This window comes from Pollicipes pollicipes, unplaced genomic scaffold, assembly GCF_011947565.3.
Source record: "Pollicipes pollicipes isolate AB1234 unplaced genomic scaffold, Ppol_2.1 Scaffold_6686;HRSCAF=7923_pilon_pilon_pilon, whole genome shotgun sequence".
Taxonomy (NCBI): Eukaryota; Metazoa; Arthropoda; class Thecostraca; order Pollicipedomorpha; family Pollicipedidae; genus Pollicipes; species Pollicipes pollicipes.
In genome coordinates, this window is record NW_023596921.1 from 3,611,426 (window position 1) to 3,638,180 (window position 26,755).

Here is a 26,755-nt window from a genome sequence, read left to right on the forward strand (position 1 = left end):
CGGCTCTGATCAGGCTTGCTGTCAGCTCAGTCGGCATCGCTTGCGACGAGTGCCGCTGGGGTCCCGGGCCACTCACAGGCCGCGTGACCACCGAATGTTGCTGACGCACAGGGGAGAGCAGAGTAAGAGCGGCTCTCGCCGAGAAGCGCAGGAGAGGCAAGCGAGAGGGACAGGAGGGGCACAGGAGGCGACTTGGCCGACGAGGAGCAGAAGTAAGGGGTATTAGAGAGACGCAGGAGGGGTGCAATAGAAGCGCAGCATGGTTCGTTCCAAGCCGGCACAGAGTCCAAGTGCTCATGATTCGACGGCTGTGAAAAATATTCTCAGCGCAGAGGAGATGCTGGTTGGCGCTGGCACATGACCGGTCACCTCTGGAACTATCGTGGCAGCGGTCCGTGGAGAGAAGCAAAGCAAAATGAAGTGTAACAAGTTTTGCGTTTGGTTTGGATCCAAGCCAAATCACTAGGTAACAGAGCGTTGGAGCCGTGGGGATCGCGGGAGTGGCATACAACTTCTAGGAATGTTGCCACAAGCCAAACGAAAGCGTCATCTCTTGCATTTGTCAGATTTTGATGGCCGTGCCAGGCCTCGATGGCTGATTGGTGGATCTGTGCGGCATAAGCTCGAGATCCCGTGCAGTCAAATATAGGAATGCGATTATCGGCACTAAACTTCTAAGATTCTTCGGGTTAACCGTAGGCAAACTTTGGAGACTACTTTTGCTGGCGTCAGGAAATGAGGCGGTCGGGATGACGACATAAATCTTTCTAATCAGACACCGGCGGATCTCTACGTAAATCTGCATGTCTGCATTTCTTTGCTCTTTTTCTGGCCATTTGTTTGTTTATTCGTGTTTCTGTTCTGGCTTACTTGAGCCGTTGAAAAAAATGGCTGTTCGTAAATAGCACATTGAGAGTTTTACGGCGCATGGAGTGCTTACAACAGCGCATATATATATATATATATATATATATATATATATATATATATACACACATATATATATATATATATATGTATATATATATATGTGTGTGTGTGTGTGTGTGTGTGTGTGTGTGTGTGTGTGGTGTGTGTGTGTGTGTGTGGGTGTGTGTGTGTGTGTGTGTGTGTGTGTGTGTGTGTGGTGTGTGTGTGTGTGTGTGTGTGTGTGTGTGTGTGTGTGTGTGTGTGTGTGTGTGTGTCTAATGCCTTTGTTGCTGATCCAAACACTGTAAAACTTGCCCAAATGGTTCAGTGCCGAAGAATTTAAGATAGTTCTGTTCGCACCGGTCAAGTTATCATGAGATAAAACCGTTGCTAGTGTTTTTAGCCATTATACTGTACAGCGTTCTCTACAGATCCCAAGTAGCGAAGCACCCGCGATGTTAACGTTTTCCCACAAAGAAAGGATGCACCCAATTACGAGCACACTTTGCCATACGGCATTGAGCGTAACAAATAACCGGTTAGATTTTTTTTCTTAAGATGGCAAGAAAGCCGTTCGCAGCATATGACACAATTATCGTCTGGAGAATCGCTGTTTCCGCATCCGTCGCCGTACCCCTGTTAACCGCAGGCCCGACCTTTGGCTAATGGGCTGCGACCGACAGGCGGAGCTGAACAGATAAGGAACGCTCTCTAAGTCCGAACTCCAACCAAAGGTTTACGTGCAACGACGGCCGTCGGCCGCAAATCCGGGCCCGTTCGCAAAACATGATCTTATTCTAGGTGGCTATCGAGCGAGTCAACTTGTGTCAACTTTTGGGTGGACTAGTCATTTATTCGGCGGGAAACCAACCCGCGCGAAACCACATTTCATCGTTAGGAACGTCGCAGACATCACAATGCCGGGAAGGTCAGAAAGCTGGGAAGCTCAGTGTTGGCCCAACAAACTTGCCATCGGGCACTTGCTGTGTGATAGGGAATCACCTCTGCTGGCTGGTTTTACGTCAGAGGAGATATAATCAAGTAGGCGTTTTATTCATGCATGGATAGTAAGCATGAGTCTGGCGAATATTTTCATTTTAAAACGACATCCATTAACGCTAGCAGATGACAATAGTTCCTTTGATTGTCATTTCATGCTTTTGTGATGGTACTATGGGACATACAAAAGGTAAAATTGTACCAATAAAGAATTTGATGAAAAAGGTAGACAGGTACGTCTTGACAGATCATCCCTTAAGCTATATCATCTCATTCTTTTGCATAGATGTGGAATCCGCGTTGGGGCTGTGGTTGCGGTCATGTACAATACTTTCATCACACTATCGCCACGCATTTGATATCTTACCGGGAGCTTTATCTTCCGCTGTAACAGCCTTGCAAAGTTGATTCTAACACTGGGCCATTGAAGCTACTGGCAACCTGGTGCGCTTCTTTCAATATACATTGTGTATCGCCACAGCAAAATAGTTCTCTGCTGTCACGATTTCTTTAAGGGGGGATTTAAGCTAGCCCGTTCCTGGATCTTGGAAAAAATGAAATGATAGTGCTTTTTGTAAGGCCTTATCTCCTCAAGTGCTGTAACGCATCATGAAAATTTGGAGGCCGACATATCACAAAAGAGGCGTTCCATATTCCACCACGCCAACTACGCACCAATGTACTCCGACAGCCCGTACCACAACCCACTCAGCCTCTGCAATCCTCAGGGAATGCTGCCCCCTCATCGCCACTCGCCAACCCCGCCTCTCATCAACGCCCCCTGGCGCCGGCGGCGGCTGGTCTCACCGGCGACGAGTCCGCGCCAGGGGCCGGCCTGACAACGGGCCGGTGCAGTACCGCCGGCGGCACCGCGAGGTGGCGGACCGTGGGAGCTCTGCCACGTGCCACCACCGGCAGCCATGACGGACGGACGGCCGGCCCAGTCCCCGCCGCCGACCCGCCTGATGCAGAGCGACAGGCAGGCCGGCAACCGACCGGTACTCGTACCTGCTGCGGGCTGCGAGCGGCGGGTCGGGAGCCGGGAATGGCCAGGGACGACAAATTTGGGAACTACTGAGGACGGCAGGGATTGGAGCAACAGGCTGGGCACTGAGGGCTGCAGGGACTGGGCATTGGGAACGGCAGTGCTGGAATCTGGAGATGACAGGGCTTGGGGGAATAGGGAAGGCAGGGCTTGCGCACTAAGGAAGGCAAGGCTGGTGAACTGGGGGCGGCAGGCAAGGGGACAAGAGACGGCAGGGGGCTGTGTACGGCAGGGGTGATCACTAGGGACGGCACGGCTGGGGGACGGCACGGCTGGGGAGACGGCAGAGCTGTGGACGGCAGGGCTGGTGGACGGCAGAGCTGGGGACGGCAGGACTGGTGGACGGCAGGGCTTGCGACGGTATGCTGGGGGACTGGTAAGACAGGGTTGGTAAAGGCCGGCGCTCGGCTCGGGTCTGGGCTGCTATATGTTCAGCGGTGTTTACCCTGGGGGAAGGCTCCGGCAGGGGGGGGGGGGGGGGGCATGGCGAACAGTGCATAGGACGCTGGTTGGGGTGCCTGAAGGCTATGCCGGGCGTAGGGTGATACATGACATAGCCAAAAGCCCGAAACGATCTAATATTCGGTGCACAAGAATACTCAATGTATTTTACTCTGATGTGTCACTTCACGCAGATATCGCTTGAAGGTCAAACTATCGCTCGGTCAAAAGGTCAAACTGACCGGAACAAGCTGCAGCCGCGGGCCAGCGAACGATTTATTGCCCTACCTTCAGTGCCCTGGTGCGGTGAACTGTCCAGATACAAGACAAATTGACTCAGCAGGTGTCTAGCCGTCAGTTTGCTAACCAAGGCGGATAGAGCAACAGCGATGAAGCAAAAGGGCACTGTTTTGATTTGTTTTTTCAGCACCATTCACCAAATTTCATCAGTTTTTATCTTCAAAACATGTCACAAGAATGTCTCATTCGCCGGTGGGCGTGACAAGGAACATAGTTTTTGGTTCACAGCTGATGACCCAGTGGGCGAAAGCCAGAAAAGAATGGTTAGTTCCACGCGGCTCGCGGAAAACCAAATTTGTTGTCAGGGATATCATATGAGCACCGCAGGTAAATGACACACGCGTATATTTCAGGGCTCAATGATTTATATGAATGATATACTGCGCACTTTTAATTCACGGGCTTAAGCCCAAACGAGAATATCTATAGATAGCCTTAATGTTTTAAAAAAAATTGGTGAGGCCTTATTTACCTCAGCATGTATTTATGTCTTCCATCAGACCATCCACAATGAAACGTGGGCTATAACGACCCCGGGTCAAAAGTACAAAATATAAAACCTGCACTGCAAACACAGACATGAAACACACAAACAGACAAATATTCACCGGCTATCAATAGAATCAGTGTGCTCTCACCACGCGTACAAAACACCGCCGCGCCAGTCGTGTACGTCGGCTGGCAGTGCATTGGCCTGAGCTGTCGCTAAATCGGGCACAAACGTGCAGCAAAAACCCGAGACGCTCTGTTTTTCACATCATTAGTCAATCACTGGAGCAGCAGTATTTTGGTGTTATTCTCTCAGCCGAGGGTTGGGCATGAGGCCAGGCGCGGTACCGAGCGAGAAAATGGCTCATCTCCTGGGACCGTCAGCACCGGACGCAGGAAACACTCGCTCAGGTCGTTAAAAATGCGGCTGGCAGCACCAGCAGACATGTGCATATTTGGATGGGTTTGTATGGGATGCATATTCGGCGGCTCGTTGGACTGGTTCCTGCCAGCCCTGATGGGTCTTCTTGCGTCTAACTAATGTTATGACGTCAATGACGTTAACAGTAAGGGTTTCAACAGACGGTCTGTGGGCTGGGTCTTGTCAGGGACTTTGGTCCACCAGGCTAGTGAGCCTTGTAAAATAACAGGAAATGAAGTGTATGTGTCATAATGAGTTTCGCCAGAACATAGAGGAACACTTGGCATTGCCTGATACGGAAAAGGACTGGGTGTAACCTGATGAGGCAATTATGTGAGTTGCCAATAGAACATTTTTTTGTAGTCACAGTTGCCAAATTTTACCATACTAACCGCACTTAAGCTTTATAATCCATGCAAATGTGAAGCGTGTCTCTTCTTGTGAGCCTATGAACCTCTTTTAAGACCGAGTAGCAATCTAAGCGTTAGATCTCGAGCACTAGGGGAAGTAGGGCATATGAATGATAAGTCTCAGTTTCTGGCGTCAGCATGTCTCGGGGGAAGAAGTGTCTCGGAACAGTGGAGTTAACAACCCCGAGCAGCCATGCGTGACAACAATATCGTAGCCTGCTCCAGTTTCCTTCTCTTCCCAGAGAACTATCCCGTCCGCAGTAGATCCTGACGAGCTTCTTTAACCGAGCCAACCCAGCGACGGTGGTTTGAGTGCGCACCTCTCGGCGTTTTCCCAGCGCCGGACGATATTGAGCAAGCCCTTCAGCCCCACTCGGCCGAACGGAGCGTGCCGGCGTAAGTGCCTCGCCACTCCGTCCGTGACACGCTCGCGGGACCGTAACGGGCCGAGCCTGTGGTCCCCGCCCGTGAAGCCACCACTCCCGGCTGCACAAAGCTAAAGGTCGCGCCCGAGTCTCAGCGGTTCACTCAACTCGCTGACCACTTCTTCTAGGCACGTTCCGGGAGTGCTTCAGGCAGTAAAAAGGTTGTGAAATGAGCTTGCAGTAGCCTCTAAAGCTGCGGTAATTTCCAGGCTGCCGGCCAGTATTGTATTCTGGGCTCGACATCCACTCCGGTGCTATAAAATGCCCACCTGAATGTCACTGCCTTCTGTGGCTACTGGCTTCGACAAACGAGGTGCGACAAAGCTGCAGCGATTTCTTTGTGCAGCCGACTGAAGGTTCGCATGCTAAATAAAGGCAGGATTTTAAGCATATCTTGCAACCAAAATATGCGTTGCAAGGTGTATTACCACATCAGTGGTAGCGTGCATCTCCAGCGTTTCTGAGGAACTTTCCAAATTGTAAACACCTGACCTCAGGCTCAATTACGGGCCACAAATGCCCTGTGGCGGGCCCCGGGACATCACGGCAGGTCCCACTTAACAGCACTTACTGCTACTGGCTGATTTTCCCGACAGTGCCTTTTACTGGCACGACTCAACCGAGGCGCGGAGCGAATGAATGTAATAATTCGCAAACGGCCTGTGGTTATGTTATTAATTCAGCAGAATGTTTTGCCTTTGTACCATATTGTCTTGAGAAGGGATGACGCAAAAAGCCTTCCAACTTCTAAGGAATCAGACTATTTCACATCTGTATGCAAGTTGCAATATCCTTGAGTTGCTCTTAGCTTACCACAATTCCATGCACCCCGCTGGTCTTTGGACGGGATATATATATATATATATATATATTTATATATATTATATATATATATATATATATATATATATATATATATATATATATATATATATGTATATATCATAATATCGAGTTGTTTGAGCGAAGCTGGTTTTCCGCCACCTCAGCTGAGAGCCTGACCGCGATGGAATCCGAGCCGCCTGCAGGCGAAGGCTCTCTCAATGCTGTGCCCCGAGAGCTGGTTAGTCTTCTATCCGCCTCTTCAGCATTGCGTCGTGAGAGCTGTAAGGTGGGGTAGCAGGGGAGGGGAGGGGTGCAGTCACGTCACAGGCGCACATGCCCAGCAACCACTCACAACACTCGACCACTAGGCACGCCAGTTCGGTTTACACGGGCGATCTCTTCCGGTGGTGTGTGTATGGGATGGCAGAACTGATGGTGGGTCTTAGTTATGCTTCAAACTGCGAGGACTCAATGGAATAAAGACGTGTAATGACGCTTATCGTAAGCCTTTTCATTGGCAAATCATCGCCATTCCACTTTTATGCTTAAAAGGGAAATGGCCATGACTTAATGAAATACAGAGACGTGCAATGACGTTTCTCATAAGCTTTTATATTGGCAAGTGATGTTTTGTTAGCTGCGCTGTAAGATCGGACAAGCAAGTAAGAAAATGAGATAACCTCGAAGGCAAACAGCTTCTAGCGTCAAACCGAGGACAAAAACCCGATTCATAGCGTGGGAATATGAGCCGACCCGACACTACACGCTTATCACAGGCTCACGACTCATGACGGCAGCGGCCATCAGTTATCAGGAAAACACGTCACAAGCGCAACCTGAACCAATGAGCCACTGTCGGGGCTGCGGGTGATTCTCCATGCCGCGCGCTCCACACGCCTTCGCTCCTGTCAGCCCGTAACAGCAATCAGAAGCTCCGCACTGGCCACAGGCGCCGCGTCAACTCAACGCTCCGTCGCCGCCGTCAACGGTGCCCTGTCGCTGGAACCGGCCGTCCCAGTGCGGAGAGTCCCAGTCCCGGTCTTACGACAGCGATCGGGGTGGCCCCGGGCCATGCATGCCGTTTGGTTGATGCCAGCAGCGCGCAAACAGAAGCCCGGCCAGTACAGGACCAGCCGTGGATGGGGCGGACACACCGCACCCCAGGCGCTGACGGGTGACGGCACCACGCTCGCAGCCGAGTAAATAGCTTAGGAAATAAAAAGTTGAATTGACTGCATGGCAGACGCCATTGCTGAAGCTCGTGGCCACCGGACAACAGCACAGCGTGGCAACCGGCGTGCTCCGCGCGGAGGCAGACGAGCAAACGAAAACGCCGACGTCCGGTGCGCGCTCACGTGAAGCCCACCAGCCGCCGGCAGCAGAATTGTGTGGAAAAGCTGGCTGGTTCGGACGGGAGTTAGCCCGCCGTCGGCTCCCGCGAGAGCCTCGCGCACACGGGCCGCGTTATTGGACAACGCCGGGGCGGCGGCGCGATCAGCCAGCTGCGCCGCCATTGGCCGTCGACGGCACCGCGCGCTGACTGGTGGCGTTCGTTAGCGCCATTCAAGCGGCGCCGAATGCTGGTCGTAATTCGCACACTGTTTCCGGAATGTGGTAGGCATGCTTACCGTTATGGAAGGGCGGCCCTTTTGAGCGCTCGGTCCGAGTGGTGAAGTCCTCTTTTCACTTGATGAGGTGCTCCCGGACTGGGTAGTGAGAGAGCCTTTGAACACGGAAACTTCACCGAACTGTTGGTCGCAGTTTACGAGTGGTACGTCGTCGGGACCGAATTTTAGAGAGCTTGAGATAAACAGACCTTTCAGAATATCTCGCTCAACCTCCGGAAAGTTCATGGCCTGCGGTGTCAGTCGTTTTCACAAAGCTTATTAGTCTTGTAATATTGCGGTGTAGTGCATTTTAACATCGTAATAGTGTAATGCCATTGAATTGTTACCCAATGGAAAGAGTAAATAACACTTTCATTTCAATAATTATGGGCTCGCTCTGCAGGGACGGATCCAGGATTTCGTCAAGGGGGGGGGGGGGGCACCATGCAATATTGTGGGGGCCGCTAGGTTTGGCCGCAAAATATCCTTGCGTACAGGTCAGTACATTTTAAGACAAATAATACGTAACATGAATTATATATATATATATATATATATATATATATATAGATACATGTATACGCATATATATATATATATATATATATATATATATATAGATACATGTATACGCATATATATATATATATGTGTGTGTGTATTTATATATATATATATTATATATATATATATATATATATATATATATATATATATATATATATATATATATATATATATATATTGGCAGAATTCTTTCTTCATACATGTTTGATTAAAAATAACTGCTGACTCAGCATTGACGAGCTTTTTGACGCATCGTTCTAGTTCCCGGGCCTTTGACTTGGCATCAGCGCTTAGATTGAAGATGGTTCGCACAAAATTACTTATATATTCATCGCTCCTAACATTCTAACATTTCGAGATCCTATCTCACCATCGAAGACTGAATGGCACAATAAGTAAGTTTTGAATTTTAAAGGATGAATAATTGTGCACTACTGTTGAAAAACATTTTTTGATACGCTTTTTTGTATAATCCTGCATTCAGAATTTATAAGAATCAGACAGATCTTAGTGAACAACGATTTTTCAGATTCTGAGGTTGAAAACGAAATACAACGACATATGACAAGACACTTGACAGCAAACCAAGACGATACATCCAACCAATCGTCAAACTGTACTATCAAAATCAAATGACATCTGCCCACAAACAAGACGAAAAAGCTTCACGGGAAATTTTCTCTCGACATGTTAAAGGCAAAAACGACCACAAAATAGACATCGTCATTTATTGTCGTTATAAGAAATATCTAACTTTCGTATGAAAAACAGCCCAGACAAACATGACAAACCAAAATCCACCAATGCAGTGTATCAATTCAGATGCAACATCGAAGACTACAAACTTCGTTCCATACACTATACTGGTGTGACCACAACGACACTCTCACGACGCCTGACAGTGCACTTACGTGACAGGGCACCTCTAGATCACATGCGACGCGAACACGACATGACATTGACACGACAACAACTGACAGACAACACCAACATTTTACGGGCGTGCAATTACAGAAGACGTCTTCAAATCTGGGAAAGCATACTCATTAACGAACTCTCTCCGGCCCTAAACAGACAGACAAATTCTTGCACAACTCTTGAACTATTAGGTGGTGGGCGGTGAGCACTATTGATGTGATTGCGGCAATAGTGTTCCCATTATGAGTGTTTCCTTTATGTATCAGTGTGAAAATAGGATTCTGTCTTACTTCAGTTAGTTGTGCTTCATTTATGTTCTCCGTACCAAAAGATGTTTTTCAACAAAGTGCACAATTTTTATCCTTTGAAACTCAAAACTTATTTCTTGTGCCATTTAGTATTCTCCGACGATGAGACAGGATCTCGAAACGTTGAAATGTAAGGAGCGATGAATATATGAGTACTTTAGTGCGAGCAATCTTTAATCTAAGGGATGATGCCGAGTCAAAGGCCCGGAAACTAGACCGATGCGTCAAAAAGCGCGTCAATACTCTTTCAGAAGTTATTTTTAATCAAACATATATGTGCATATATATATATATATATATATATATATATATATATATATATATACATATAAGTCCACCAATGTAGTGTATCAATTCAAATGCAACATCGAAGACTGCAAACTTCGTTCCATACACTGGAACGATATATACATATATATATATATATATATATATATATATATATATATATATATATATATATATATATATATATATATATATATATATATATGATAAATACGGAAGCCCATCTTACTGTGCGCAGCCCTATGAAGCTAGGCATGTTACGTACGCATGCACATGGAGCTCATTCATGTTCCACAGATCTTGTTAAATCCTGTGATTTTGAGGCCAAGTATTTCGGAACAACACGCAAAATTAACTCGAGTTGGTTGCTGACAACCATCAGAACCAAGCACAGACTTGATTCCTAGCTTCTGTACGGCTAGCCGGCTGGGTGATGCAATCAGCTGATGACTGATGGCTAATGCACAATTTTTCCTTCGTTATGAAGAAACACAAATATCTTAGCATTCAAAATACGTTAAGAGCGTGATGCACTAGCATAATAAGTGTCACACACTCAAACGACAGTGGGAATGACACACGTGATGTCGGCGGCACGTAATATCACGGTTGACAATTGAGCATAAAAATTCATCGGCGCATATTCGACTGCCGCTCTAAGGCGAAAGCTCCAAGACCAATAGGGACGGAACCTGAGCCATCATAGGTGCCTCAGGAGGCTAAAAAAGTGGCCCCCGTCAACATGTATAGGCTCCTCAGAGCAATCGAAAAGAACCCAAGACCAACGTGGTGGGCCCCGAAACGATCGGTAGTGCCCCGGCAGGCTGACGTATAAGGCCCAGGCCAGATCACAGTACCCTCTAAGCAAAGGAAATTATCCAAGACCATGAGTACGATGTGCGACCATGTACGATCAAGAGTGCACGGGCAAGCTAAGAGAAAGAGCCTCGATGGCAGTGAAAAGTCTTCCGCAAATGGGATCGAAGAGAAAAAGCTCTCGATCAAAGGAGAGGGCCCTTGAGCATCAGGTGTCTCGGTGCCTTACCTTTTAAGCGCCCCAGAAATAGCACAAGGCCTTCCAGGCATGTCGACAGCACCCGATACTTATTTGAAAGGCCCTGAACAACTAGTTGTACCCTGGCATATGGGACCCCGGAAAAAGCATGTAGAGCCTTTCGGGCGAATGGGAAGAATCCGTGGAGGAAAACCTGCATCGACCGAGAGTGCCCAGACATGGAGGCAGATAGCGTCCCAACGGCAGCGTTAGGCGCTACGAGAAAGTGCAAAGAGATCAAGGGAAACGTGGAAAGCTGCTTGGCGATGAGCTTGACCCGGCAAATGGACATGCAGGGCCATGGCAATAAACAGCGTAATGCCTCTAGACAGAGCAATGGGCCCCAAAAGGTCCCCCAAGCAACACCTTCTCAACCAGTGAAGAGTTAACTTCATCTGCTTATGAACTCTTTAATTTTACTAGCAATTGTTATCGGTCGTCTGCAGGTACAAAGGCGTCCAATTTTCTCGTGTTTTGTTGTCTGTAGAAAACTGCGTCCGTTCGCTTGGTTATGGATTCCTCCGGAGCCTTTAGATCCCCTCGGCATGGCCCATGGCGGCATGGTCCCGTGCCTTGAGCCACCTTCTGCGTGCGCCACCGTCCTGAGCACCTTAACAGATGGGGTTCGCCAAGAACACACGGCCATCTACTCAGATGATAAATACTCACGACACAACGTGTAGGGTTCCGGCCTATCGAGTATGTCCGAGCAGGTTAACATATACGGCCCCCGTCAAGAGCGTAGATCCCTCCATCCAAGTGGGAAGTACTCAAGACCCAATGTAGAGAGCCCCAGAATGATCGAATGTACCCAAGCAGGTTAACAGATAGGGCTCCCAACAAAAACGTAGGGCCCTCCATTCAAATAAGAAAACCCAAGACCCAAGGAAGAGGGTCCCCGAATGATCGAGTGTGCCACAGCAGGTTAACATATAGGGTCAGGAGCATAGGGCCCTTCACTTAAAAAGGAAACACCCAAGACCCGATGTAGAGGGCCCCCAAATGATCGCGTGTGCCCGGGCACATCATTAGATGGCTCCGACAGGGGTGTAGGGCCTAAATTCAAACACCATGACCCACTACACAGAGCCCCGAACACTCCAGCGCGACCGAGGAGGCGAACAGGTGGGTTCCCGACAAGTGCGCAGGGACCCTCCATTTAAATAGGAAATACCCAGGACACAATACGGGGGGCCCCGAATAATCGAATGTGTCCGAGTATGTCAACAGATGGGGCCCCCGACAAGAGCGTAGGGCCTTCCGTTCAAATATGCAATGTCCACAACACGATGTAGCGGGCCTCGAATAATCAAATGCGTCAGAGCAGGTTTACAGATAGGGCGCGTAAAAAGAGGAGGAACCTCCATTTAAATGCGAACTACCCAAAACTAAATGTAGGGGTCCCTCAACGATCGAATGGGCCTGATCATCTTGTCAGAAAGGGCCCTGAAAAGCGTAAAGCTCTCCATTTAAATCAGAAGTACCCAAAACCAAGTGCGGCGGGCCCCGAAAGATGGAGTGTACTCGAGCAGGTTATCAGATGACCCCACTAAGAGCACTGGACCCTAAATTCAAACACTAAGACCCAATGTACAAGGTCCCCCGAACAATCCAGCCTGGCCGAGGAAGCAAACAGAGGGGGCCCCGACAAGTGCGTAGGGCCCCCATTGAAATAGGACGTGTCCAAGATCCAATGGAGGGGGCTCCCGAACGATCAAATGTGCCCGAGCAGGTTATCAGATAGGCCCCCACAAGACCGTAGGTTCCCCTCCCCAAAGTAAGGTAAGAAGCACCCAAGACCCAATGTGGAGGATCCCCAAATGACCGAGTGTGCCCAAACAATCTATGAGATGGGCCCCCAATAAGAGCGTGGGGCCCTAAGCATGCGACAGAGAGCTGGAAGTGCCCTAGACCAATGTAGGGGGTCCCTAAGTATATCGCGGGGTGTGTCGGTAGGTTAACCGAAACCCACGTAAAGGGCCCCTAAGCAACCGAGAGTACTCAGGCAGGTTAAGATATGGGGTCCCGCTTATCGTCCACAGAGCCTTTCTGGTGAGTGGGAAGAATCCGTGGAAGGGCGCTTGATTGACAAGATTGCCCTGGCACGCTAGCAGGAAGGGCCCGGCAACAGCGCAGAGTTCTCCGAGCAAATGCAAAGAAATGAAGGACAACGTGGAAGGCTCTTTAACGATCGGAATGACCCTGCAAGTGTGCATATAGGTCCCCCGGAAACAGTATAGGGCCCCTAGACGGTGTAATGAGGCTTAGAATTCCCAGTTCACAACTTTTTCAATCATTGAATATTTTTTTACTTATCGTGGGCCCTTCACCTTTGTTTGCAACTATTATTGGTCGCCTGCAAATCCATGGATGCTCAATTTTATTGCGTTTTTTTGTTGTTGTTAAAACCTGTGCCTGTTCGGTCGGCTACGGGTCCCCTTGGAGCCAGTGGAAGGCCTTCGAGACGCAAGGGGGGCCATGACCCCGCCCCCCCTCCCTGGATCCGCGCCTGTTGTTGGTTGGGGAATATATTTCAGGCACAATGCAGACACCATACCTCAAACAAACGTGAAAATAATGATGAAAAATAGTTTTAAAAATGTGCATGAACGAATATGTATAAAAATGCTTCTGCGGGATATGCGGCATGCTAAGCGGCTCTCTCGACTTGGACGCATCTTCGGGGCGATCACCTTTGCATGTAGCTCAATTCATCGCACCATCTGAAAACAAACACATCTCAACCTCTTTATGTCCACATTTCAGCTTCATAGTGCTCCCAGGAATGCTTTCAAAACTTGTGCGAGCCGAAGGCATCGGTACCTGCTCGCTGCTGGTCCGATCAACAGAAAACAGACCGGGCCGCAACTCACCTAAGAGCATCACAGCGTCACAGACAGGGGCATTTGTCTGCTGCAGCACGTGCTACGACCTGCAGACCCCACCATGCTGCACTGCTCACGTAGTTTTTCAGTGACTTGGTTGGGCGTTTAGCTATGCGGTTGTGCGGTAGAGGTGATAGGCGGTAGAGGCGACTTATGACTTTTCCGGTTCACTGCCTGCATTCTTTGCATTTATCGAGGGTATAAAACAAGCGGGAGAGGCTTCATTAAGAAGCAACGACGAACATTTTCGCAGCTTGCGATTGATAACATCGTCGCATTGTGGCTTCGTGCTGTATATTAGTAGCAGCTGGCTCACGCCCGTCTCCCAATGCTTAATTATTGTATAAAATCTCATCAAAAGAACGTGACCAGCCTGAATGATGATACAACTTGCCTTGTCTCTAAGGCTTGTGGGATGTTTACGGCACACTTTGTATGCTGAGTTACCCTAAGATGTTACCGCCAGCTTGGATGCACCACCGAAATGCGTCAATTCTGATTTAGATCGCAACTTAAGTTCATCGCCCACGTCCTTTGCACTAATACTGTTGCGCACAGCAGCCACCTTTCACAGCCGCAATCCTGATGCCGTTTTCTCGAACTAGCGCCCATTCCAGCACGCCCTCCCTGGGCCGGGTGCAGTGGCGTCCGTTCCGGCGGCAGCGTCGGCCACCCGCGCTGCGCCGGTCGTTCGACCTCCTCCCGGGCTCCAATCTCAGTCTCTTGACGTCATCACCCATTAAGCATTCGTCGATGGTGCGGACGAGCGTCATCGCTCATCAGCGCCGCAGGACGGCCGCCTCGGGTCGGCGACGCGCTCGTATTGCGGGCCGCCGGCCGGCGGCCGAGCACGTAACGACGGCCGGCGCTGACGGCTGGCCAGCGGTGGCAGCGCGGAGCCTCGCTGCAATGGACGCCGGCCATGTGCAGACGTGTCGGCCATGCAGAGCGGGGATGGACGCTCGATCGCGTTGGCAACGGCGAGGCAATTTAAGCGGAGATGGGGCTCGCGCCGACTCCAGGGCCGTTAAGGCCATGAGAGGAGGAGCTACTCGGCAACGTAATGGCTAAAGAAGATCGTCGGCACGTTAGCAGAGTGGCTTAAGCTTATAGTTTCCGATTTATTGCAGCCTTGCAGAAGCTGTTAAATGAAATTGGCAGCATTTTTAGCACTGACGAGCTCACGCGTAAGGGCGCACCCTTGCTGTGTTGATGCTGACTGTCCCGCTCTTTTGCAGGCGGTATTTGTGGCGCACCGGGTCCGAGGTGGCCCGGGGAAGGTGGTGACCCAGCAGTGGATTCCGCACCACGTGCTGCGCATGTCCACTGGCAGCGCCGACATACAGCCGCCTGGCGGCCGCGCCGGCGACGGCACCTCCGAGCCCATTCGGATCAAGGTGAGCCCTGAGGCCTGCGCTGGCCAGATTAATATGGGTCCTGAGGTTGGCGCTGTCCGGATCGGCGTCGTCCGTCCGTGGTTAAAAAGACGAATGACGTCGAGAAATCTTACGCCGTTTTCTACGGGGAAGGGGAGGGGGCCATGCAACTCTTGGCTGGGGGCCAGGCTCGAGCCACACGCCTTGCCATTGCGAGGCGGACACTCTCCCAGCTGTGCGACACCGTCCCCAGGTCGATAAGGATCGATGCTGGTCCCGCCGCCTAGCCCCCCCCCCCCCCATTATGGGGGTCCCACTGTCCGGTTCATCCGGATCAAAGCGGGTGCTGCAGCCCAGCCGACTGGGTGTTGCCACCTAGCATGCCGGATCAATATGATACCTGCTGTTCAATCTATTGGAACGGTTTCCCAATGTCAGGTCCGGTAGAGCGGTTGTCTGAAGGTGGGCTTAGGCGCCCGTTTCTCGCGGAAGTGCGCCCCTGGAGTCGCTGACTGCGGGGTGTTTCACGTTGGTCGTACCGCCCGCCCACCCTTTGGTCCTCGTTCTCTGCTGAAGTAAGCGCGGGAGCACCAGCAAGGTTCAGACGGGTCCCGCTTTGGTCCTCGTTCTCTGCTGAAGTAAGTGCGGGAGCACCAGCAAGGTTCAGACGGGTCCCGCTTTGGTCCTCGTTCTCTGCTGAAGTAAGTGCGGGAGCACCAGCAAGGTTCAGACGGGTCCCGCTTTGGTCCTCGTTCTCTGCTGAAGTAAGTGCGGGAGCACCAGCAAGGTTCAGACGGGCTCCGCTCTAGCTAGGTACCCGGCTGATTGTGCACGGCAACTGGTCACAAGCATTTTCTTATAGAACCTGATAGTCCTGGAAATTTGTCTTTACGTCCAATCGTTGGCGGCGCAAAAGCTTCCTGTGACAATGCATATCATGCCATCAACCACTATCTAGACAAAAACGCCATCATGCTGCAGTCGCCAAAAAAAGACACTGAATTTTCAGCCTGGATCAGAAAAAAATCGTCTCGTAATTCGAGCGTAGAAAAGTGGGTAACAACTCATAGGAAACGGCTCCCAGCTGGCCGACATTATTCTGTTTGGCCTTTAGCAAGTCGAAGCCATTAGCTTATCTTGATCAAAGCAATCCGCGCTGCGCGCGTCCCAGCAAAGTTAGCACAAGCCTTCTGATCGAAATGGCATCAAAGCGCCGCGGACCAGCTCCCAGAACCAAGACCGGTGATAACAACTTGGTTTCGATGCAATCAGGCGGGCGGCCTGGGCTGGCGCAGCACGCCTTATAACAAAGCTGACAATCCTGCAGACCTCCGCGGGCCGGGAACCGAGTCGGCAAACTCGGCACCGAGCGCAATCGTCTCCAGACGCAATTTAGAACTTCCCTGTCACTGTGCCGTCCCGGCTGCACCCTCCGGTCAACCCGCAAGCATACCGGATCGCTTATTTCGGACCACACCGGCCCAGAATAGCACACCTGTAAGGCGGCAGAGCGAGTCATGATGAGTGACGTCATTGTTACAGCATTGGATCCTTCCTGGGAACACGTGCGGATAATGGCCCAGACCGGACCAAACCAGACCGCATGCCGGGCCCGGTTGGCCGTGTTTGTTGGGTCATCAGCGCCCCGTTCGGCGGACAGGGCGTGTTGTGCCCGACAGATGTGGGCGGTGTGGGCTAGCAGTCTTATTTTAACAGTCAACGACAGCCATCTGAGAGGAGCCACTGCTACAGCAAAAGGAGCAAAAACGTTCCACTCTCAACAGCTTATGAGCCTTGAGCTATCCATTCATTAATAAAGAAAATCACCAAAGCACTTCTACAGACTTGAAACGGCTTTACAGCGTAATTTCTCTTTGGCGACCTTTCCCCTTACCTGGCGTCAGACCACCTCATTGCATTGCCTCAAAGTACCCTTGCCGCGACTCACACTCAGGCGACAACGAGCGGCTCGGCCATCGCCGTGCCCCGGCACCAAGCCTGCTGGCCGGGGTCACGTCCCCGACCCCGGCGGCGGTATGGCCCCAGCGTTCGCCGGTGTGCCCCCAGTCGCGCCGATCGAGCGGTGTCGGGCCATGCATTATGAAGTGGACTGCACAGTCGGCGTCGTTACGACGCCACCGTTCGGGCCGCGGCGGCCCGCGGCCTCCCGGTCTAAACGCTCCCGCCGGGCCGCCGGCAGGCCCGCGCTCAGCGCCCTTGGGAGGGGAGGCGCGCCGGCCCCGGGAGCGGCCACGGCGCGCGGACGGCAGAAGACGGTGGTGGAGTCGGGCTCCATGTGAGCACCCCCCCCCCCCCTCCGACTCCCCGGAAAGTTGAGTTGGTCGGCAGTGCTGCCTCCCACGCCTCCCCGGGAGTCCGCCAACCGTGCCGGTCGCCGGCAGGCGTATTTGCCTGGCGAGGCGGGGGGGGGGGGGGGGGGGGCAGAGATCCTCGACCCTTTCATCCGCGCACTGGACCGCACATTCCGGCAGTAGCGATGTTTGCAGGAGCGTGCCGCGCTCAAGAGCGTAATAATGAGGCCTCCGGATTTCAAAGTGCTCGTAAGCAGGCCAAATGAGGAGCGCGGGCAACGCTGTATCCCATTCCATCGCAAGCAAGGCCTCTCTCTCTCTCTCTCTCCTCTCTCCCTCTCTCTCTCTCCTCTCTCTCTCTCTCTCTCTCTCTCTCTCTCTCTCTCCTCTCTCCTCTCTCTCCTCTCTCTCTCTCGCCTCTCTCTCTCTCGCAGCATGTTTCCTGCGAACTGTTTATCAGCGAACATAGGCCCGTAAACGGGTAACAGCCCGAAGCCGTAGGGCGTGCTTGGCACGTCCACAAGTGCTGTGCCTACGTGAAGGTCACAAGTTCAAGGTCCGGATCGACCCCCGATGGAAATATGCCGCCGTTGCCAGCCCATGACCGGCTCAGCCTTCGGCACAGGCGGCCGTGGGATGCATCGACTTCTCCCAGGACTGTGTGTTTATGTCGATACGTATACATCGACCGCGTGTATACGCATCGGCGCATATATGCCGTTGATGCGTGATCTTCCACATATTGACGGATGTCTGCAGGGGGCGGGGATAAGCAGAAATTGGCAACCCGAATGTCAAAAATGGAGCTGTGCAACTGCCTGAAGATGTGGCGAAATTATTGCACCATATGTTAAAATGAGCTGAATGAAAAAACTGCTGCCTTAACAAGAGCCTTCCTCTCGTGTCCGTGCTACCATGGAACACCTCATTGTATGTGAATTGCGCCCAGAATGCAAGCATGAGATCTGACCAATGATAATGACACGGCCTCTACACCGGTGCATCACATGCTTGCAGGGTAACCCGCTTTACATTACATGCTTTGCCCTTAGATGAAAGGCAAGTGTTCAGCTGAACGCTGTGGCACTCAGGCTGCTAAGAGATCGAACCGATACTTCATACGAATCTTTATGGTCAAAAATTTCGCAGGCATGCCAGTCTTTGGCTGTTTCTGTCATGCCATCAATCTTAAGAATCTTGGCGACTTGCCAGCACGCGGCTGCCATCCTGCGCCCGGGCACATCAGCGTCATCTTGGTACGAATGCGGGTGCCGGCCTCGGGCTGCGGTGACGGCAGCGGTTGCCCCTCCTCTACCGCCAGGCCAAGGGCCTGCTGGAGCGGCGGTGCTCCAGCTCGTCGCTGACGATCCAGCTGCAGCAGGCGGAGGAGGACGGCGAACCCATCGTCATCGGATCCCCGGCCCGACAATGGTGAGACGGGCGGCGCCAGGCCGCTGGCTCCAGCCCCGCCGAACGGGAGCGTGCCCGCTCGGTACAGAGTCACAGGTGGTGCTGCCATGAAGTTACCCGAACAGCATACGGTAACGTTTGCTCCCACCTGTTCTCTGATGTTGGCTCAAATATATTGTCAGATCACACCAGCCGTCGTAAATTGGATGCTGCTCGCCTAAGTGTTATGACGCCAACCTGATTTGGAAGGAAACACGCTCCGACATGTCCGTGTAGAGTTTTGGTCACAGCGCCCCCTGTACAGCCATGGGCCTAATGCCTACACATTGTAATGGTTTGACGAAGGACTGGGGCGCCATCCAGTGGCGCCATCTGGTGACAATTTCGTAAGGTTCAGCTAGCTCGAATCGACTCCGCCAATTTAAATCATTTTCGGAAATAGTTGCTGATAAATGGCGCCTGAGTTCAAGGCTAACAATCACATAAGGCTGCATTCCAATATAGATCAATCTATTTCGATCATTTGCATAAATGCGAAATGCTTTCCGACCTATGGTTAGAAATTGATTTCAACACAATAGGCACAGCCATTCCAGTCGTAATAAATGCTTTTGGGGTGCACTGAGAATGGCCACTGACATTTTGTGAGAGCCCGATGAGCTTTAAGACTCTCTACCGTTTTTTTCAATTTATTGCTAGACAAGCTTTATCTAAACACGAATTTCAGCTTGGATGTGTCGTGATGCGGTTTCTAAACCAATGTCAAACATTCGAAATGCCTCGATGCATTTCCACCACCAGAACGACGAGCATAAATCTCACACATCTGACCAAGTCCTGACTGGTGCCTTATTGTTCGTCTGACCAGAACAAATAACATCCCAACACTCCATCCGTCCCACTCCATCCGGACGCGCTCGGGCGCGGCCGGCCCGAGCGCGTCCGCCGGTGTCCAGACATAATGCAGTCATCAGTCTGATCCCTGGCGGGCGGCCCTCCAGTCCCCATACCGCGGGTGCTCCCGGTGTAAGATACGGTCAAACCCGACATCATGCGTCGGCGCCGTGCCTCTGGCCCGGGCCGGCAGCCCACACCGTACGGGGCCGTTCACTGCTGACCGCTGCGCGAGGCCGTTCACCCGCTGACCGCTGCGCAAGGTCGTTCACTGCTGACCGCTGCGCGAGACCGTTCACCGCTGACCGCTGCACGAGACCGTTCACTGCTGACCGCTGCGCGAGGCCGTTCACCCGCTGACCGTTGCGCAAGGTCGCTCACTGCTGACCGCTGCGCGAGACCGTTCACTGCTGACCGCTGTACGATTGAACCGAATGATGAAAGCTAAAGCTGTTGCATGATTTCACACTGCACTTATTGGATGAATGAATAATGAATGGTTTTAACGTAATGATTTGGTTTTAATTGTTTTCTTGTAATCGCTCATTGCTACAATATGGGCACGTATTCGGTGACAAAAGACCGCTAGCGACTCCTTGCGGTTGTGTTCATTGCGCTAGACAAGTCACCTTTTGGCACAGAATTCTCCCCAGGCCTTGGTAGACCTAAACCAATATATCATGTTTTATTGTTATAAATTTCTTCCTCAATATGCCTCTAACTACCTTACCATAGCTACCTTCCTATGGTGTGTCACGAGAAACTTTTTCAGACGTTTTCGCTGTAACAAGAAGACATTGGAAGGCAACAGAAACTTTTAAACTTGGTAGCATTGTCGACCGTAGTCATTCGACAAGGTCATCTGAGCAAATATTGAAAAAGTAGTAATATTTCAACCGTTCAGCGCCTATGATACCTTAATGGTAGCTCTATGGAGTCAACATTTTTTGCTAGTGCAGGCACAACTGAATTTGCGAAAACATTTTCGTAGACCTAACCACTTGGACCCTCCAGGTCGGTCTACTTGCTCGTCACCAGTACAGCGTGGCTGAGTGTGGGGTGAGCAAGAGCGAGGACTTGCTTTTAATTGAGGGAAAAGCAGATGATCTGCCGCGTGCCATTGGTCGACGTAGCCAAATTTAGCCGATACATGTTCAAATGATACACCCAGCCCTTTATTGACTAGGAGGAAACTTAATGTCTCGGCCGGCAGCGCCTTCCTCGCAGCACAGTGGCTACATGCATCACAATATAACCTCTGCACAAACCTTCCCCGCCGGGCCAAACCCGCAGTTGCCAAACAGCCAGAGCCAATACAACTGCTTTGGCAGCATTCATCCATCGTTCGTCCAGAGCAAATGGCTCTTATTTTGCAGAGCCGCTTTAAACAGTGTGCGAGACAGTGCTGCGTCAGGAGACCCCGGGAATGCTTGTAACGCAGCACTGCCCCAGGAGAGCCCGGCCAGGACTGTATGGTACCGCTGTCTCAGGAAAGCCAGGGTTGGCCGCGCAACGACCGCGCCAGCATCGCCCGGCTGTCCTCGTATGCAGCTGAGGGCAACGTCGGAAGCCCATGATTGGCCCATCTCTCAGCCGGCCTATTTCAGGAGCCGGCCTCGATCAGCACACACTGATTGGCGGCGGAAGTGGCGCACTCTGCGGCGCGGCGGCTCTGATGGGGACGCTGACGGTGGTGGGTGGTGGTGGCTGACGGCGACAACTGAAATGGACGCTTGAGCCCAGGAGGCTATGCGCCCTAATCCAGGACAAGACAAGACGGTGGTGGGAACGGATCCGCTGGCAGAGGAAAATAAGGCGCGCCGGAGATCAGCCAGCACGCTGGCCAGCATGATTTCTCTTTCGTTTATCCGTGACAGTTTTAATTATCACGATATCCTCAGTTGCTGTAACTTCAATGACAGCTTTCGGTATCACAGCAGCTTGCGTGAAACGCGTTCTTAGTTGTCCTCAATGTCTTCCGTTTGGGCAAGCTCGCCCCCTGGTTAGCCAACTCTGTCCGCCGTCTGTACGATCGAGCCTTGCGGGCCCACCAACGCAACAACGCAACGCAGCTCAGGAGTGGTGATTGTATGGCTGTAAGGCGATCGTTTGCGTTCATAGCAAATCCAGCTATGATTCACAACCCAATGTCTTAATGCGGTCGCAAGAAGCTGGCGAGCAACTCACTACGAATTAATCGCTGCGTGTTCCATCCCATGCGGAAGGTTTCGTTTGAGAAATGTCATTACCCATCTAAAAAAATCCTAGCACATGTTACACCATATTTAAATGAGACCTATACCTACGAGGCATGATAGTCATTGATAACATACTATAACCAAAATACATGAGAAATAGTCTAGAGTACATAGAATCACGTGCTAAGCATGCACAAGATAATGACGGTGCGGGCTAAGAAAAGGCAGCGGTACCAGAGATTGCCGTCTTTTTACTTCTTGAACTGCGCTGAAGTGCTTACGCTAAATACCTCTCCACAATGTCTGCTGCTAAATGGTGGAATCTGCACCCTGGATCAGCGCCATAGACGTTTGTTAACAAGACGTGCACGACGTGCACGAAAGGGCCAGACGTGCCTATTCTCAGTAAGTGGGTGCGCATTCGTCATAACAGCCGCCTATGCCTTTCATTGTGCACGCTACGGAAGACCACCTGTCAGGGCAGAGCCCCGTTCCGCTCGGTTAGAGCGGTCACCTCTCTCACCGTGGCCTTCTCTTGAATGGCCCTGGCCGCCACTCGCTAGATCAGGCTTGCCTCCTCTGGAGATGAAGGTACCGGCCGTGGATACATGCTCCTCCTCGGGACAGGTCAAGTCTTTCTCCACAAAAGTGCGATGCCGCTCGGCGAAAGGCGGAGAGGAGAGGGAAAGGGGAGAGGGAGAGGGAGAGGGAGAGGTAGGGAAGGGAGGAAGAGGGAGGGGAGAGGGAGAGGGAGGGGAGAGGGAGGGGGGATGGGGAGGGGGAGGGGGAGGGAGAGGTAGGGAAGTGAAGGGAGAGGGGGGAGGGAAGAGAGAGGAAGGGGTTGGGGAGGAAGAGGGAGGGGGAGGGGAGGGGAGGGTTGGTGCCGTCTACAGTGGCGTCATCTTGTCCCGGTACGCTCGGTCACGTTCGCCATCAGCCCGCCGTCGCCCAGCCGGCACACTGGACGACGTCCGCCGCACATGGGACCCCTGGGACCCTGCTCCCGTGTCAGCGCCGCTGATGTATCGCCGGATCAGCCAGCCGGCGGAGATTGCAGATGTAACAAAGGCCGGGCAGGATACGGACCGGTTTTTTTCGCACGGAATTGTTTGCGTTGAGCAGTTTCTGGGATCTGTCTTCACCACATGCGTATGCAAAAGTCCACCTCCGTCGTCGGCCGTCCGTTATTGCCTTTGAATGGCTAAAAGCATCCCAAGCTGCAGCAATAGCCGCCGACTACCGCCATATCAACGCTCTGTATTCTGTGTAGTGGGGCTGCCAAAGAAGTCACCCTATGCGCCATGAGCTGCATCTCAGCGTACCCAGCGTATCCATGGACGGAACCAGCGCTATGGTCGGTGGGTCCCTGATGAACCAGCGCTAAGGTCGGTGGGTCCCTCATGAACCGGGGCTTAAGTCGGTAGGACCCCCTGAATCAGCACTGACGTCGGTGGGTCCCTCCTGAACGCAGATATTTTCGAGAAGCGATCCTGGAAGTAATAAAACAGTTTTCGACCCGGAATAATAAAAAGGGTCCAGTCATCAAAGCAGACAAACACTGCAGACAAGCAGACTGGAGTCGACAAACACTGCAAGCTTGGCCACACCCTTCCTCGCACCTCACAGCCAGCCAGGTCTCCACGTTGGGCTGCTCCTCTGTTGCAGCGAGGCGGCCGAGTACTTGGCGTCAGCCGGCAACCGCCTGTCTCGCCGCGAACTCCGGCTGACCGAGGAGAACGTGGCTGCCCTGCAGGCCGAGTTCTGGGACATTCCCCTCAACTTCCCCGACAAGTGCGACATCGTCGGCGCATCCACCAAAAACCGATACAAGTGAGCGCCGCGCGGCCGGCTGCCGTCACCGGGCGGCAAGCGCGCCAGATTTCCGCACCAAGCTGCAATCTGGCTCGCACGTTGTTTTTCAATGTTTTCGGTTAATCAGCACGGCTGCTCTACAGGGCAGCTGTCCATGATTATTTTCGGTAAAGAGCGTGCAGGCTGCTTGCTTGCGTCACAAGACAGATGTCCATGGTGAGCCGAGCGGGATGCTGGGACGGGACAGGACAGGACAGGGCAGGACAGGACGCAGTGGTGCGGGCGGCAGCTGCTACTCTGAATGTCAGCGAGGTGACTGGACCGTCGTTGCAGGACGGTCATGCCGAACGAGCATACGCGCGTCACACTGCCGGGAGTTAATGAAGACCCGCTCAGCTCCTACATCAACGCCAACTGGATCCGGGTAAGTGTGACGTCATGCGATCAGTAAGCAGATCCGCAATCCTGGAGCGGATCCGCGATCCGTGAACTGATTGGTAGAACATTTGCGCGGCACCATCGATATCCTCTCTGAGATTTATTCACTCGTTTTTTGTATTGACGCGCGAAGTGCGAGTAGAACGTGCCACGGAATATGACATCATCAACACAAACAGAGGAATATGCAATGATTCAGCAGCAGTCACCGAAGCATCGCCTGGCTCAGCCTGTGGCGAGCTACCGGTCTGCTCCGTGACCGCACAAAGTAGGAGCGACGGACCTTTGAAAGGTTTCTCGGCCGCAGAGGAGTGCAGTCGCAGATGAAAGTTGTGGCTCGATTAGTTCGGGCTCCTAGAACTTCCCACCCCCGCATTCGTTAGTGTACACGTCATGACGTCGCCACGGAAGGTCATGACGTCATCACGGTGGGGTGACCTGGCCCTGGCTCTAATGACGGTTCACCGAGCGGCGCCCGGCAGCCACGCCCTGCATTGTGCCGTGCGACTGACGTGTCACGTTGATATAGATCGCCGCCATCAGTCATGAGGTTCGGTCAGTGACCTTTTGCGGGCGCGGGTCTGACCCGAAATTATCAGGCCCAAAATAGAGCAACAGCTGCGGTACGTGCATTGTGACATGAAATGATCTATTTGATCGCGGCAACCACACGCGTCAAAATGGCGTCAAAGTTGTCACCGAAACATGCAAAAGCCTTTTCTTTGGCATCATCCGTATCTTCTAACAATAGCGTGTGACTTCCGTAAGCCATCAGATAGGCATCACCAGACTCAGCTGTGTCTGCTGGAAAATTGTTCAGAACTGAAAACAACAAACGACTATCAGTACAAATAAGCAGAATATGACATATATGCGCTTTGCTTCCTTAGTATCACCATACGGCAGACTGTTCTGGCTGACTATGCTGGTGCTAATGATGTTGTTAACGTTGGGTGCATTTTGAGAAATAAATGTAAATCGTTATAGCTAGTTATGTTCACATAAGTTGCGATGGACGGAAATCCCGTCTCTTGAGGCATGATCAAAAACAGAAGTGTGGCCTAACCAGATTTAGTCTAGCAAGGCTTATGATAACAACACTTAGCTTCGATGTCAAGAAGTAAAACTCAGTCAAGCAAAAGTGGTTTGGAGCGATAATATTTTTAGTTTTACAAGTATATCACATGACAAAGCTGTCATGCATGTGTTATGCTTGTATTTTTTCTACATATTTCTTTTGTGCATTGGTATAACATTTCCTTTACTGTCACATTTCATCATGTAGTATTATGCACAGCGTCCACAGCTATGACTTAATTTATGTATTGGAAGCGCTTGGAAGAGACACCAGACCCTCATAGGGGGGGGGGGGGGGGGGGGGGAGGGAGAGGGGTGTTTTTTCTATCACCACGAGTCTCGCTACTGCGCCACGCCATGGAAAGAGAACTGTATTACCGCCAGCACTGGGCCCAACCTTTTTGTATTACGCCAGAAATGACGCCTTTTTTTATTACGCCACGCGTCAGAAATGCCATCAATGCGGTCTGACCACGAATCCTGTTTCACAAAGCTGCTTGCGGTCAAGGGCGCGTGAAGGACCTTGGGGTTGGTCCAGACGCTGGCTCAAACCAAAGGTCAGAGCACAGGCGACGGACGTGGTCCCCACTGGACAAAAGAGGGCCGGTGGTTATTTGTTTCCCCTGGTCTAGCAGCATAGCAATGTACGTGGGCCCGAACACATACCAACGCATGATTAACGCACGGCTGTCTGTAACTCTGCCTGTCGCATAGAAAACAAATGTTTACCAGTGAAAAGACTTCACAAACACAACAGAAGATGCTCGTCAGACGCAGTATGTCAAGCAATCATTGATACAATCAATAATTTATTCAGCTAATTGATCACCATATGTAATGGACACACACACACAACACAAACGCACCACACACACACACACACACATCAACACAACACTCACACCCACACACACACACACACGCACCACATCACATCCACACACACACACACACACACACACACACACACACACACACCACACCCACACAACACAACACACAACACCCACAACACACACACACCACACAGACACACAACAACACAGACACACACCCCACACACACACACACAACACACACACACACACCAAACACACAACACACACACCACACACACAACCCACACACACACACACACACACACACACATGTCGTCAGACGCAGAGTGCAAGCAATCATTGAGTACAATCAGTGTGTGGTGTGTGTGTGTTGTGGTGTTGTGTGTGTGGTGTTGGGTGTGTGTGTGTGGTGTGTGTTGTGTGGTGTGTGTGGGTTGTGTGTGTGTGTGTGTGGGGTGTTGTGTGGGTGTGTGTGTGTGTGTGGTGTGTGTGTGTGTGTGTGTGTGTG

General features: G+C 51.6%; 1 protein-coding gene across 1 annotated transcript in view; it reads left to right on the forward strand.

Annotated features, from left to right (window-relative positions):
* LOC119107309 (tyrosine-protein phosphatase non-receptor type 5) overlaps window positions 1-26,755 on the forward strand; it is a 73,437-nt gene that overhangs the window by 14,682 nt on the left and 32,000 nt on the right. Inside the window, exons 2-5 of the mRNA XM_037230733.1 lie at window positions 15,130-15,288; window positions 18,901-19,010; window positions 23,747-23,911; window positions 24,227-24,317. Coding sequence (XP_037086628.1) covers window positions 15,130-15,288; window positions 18,901-19,010; window positions 23,747-23,911; window positions 24,227-24,317 — 525 coding nt within the window. The remainder of the gene's footprint in view (window positions 1-15,129; window positions 15,289-18,900; window positions 19,011-23,746; window positions 23,912-24,226; window positions 24,318-26,755) is intronic.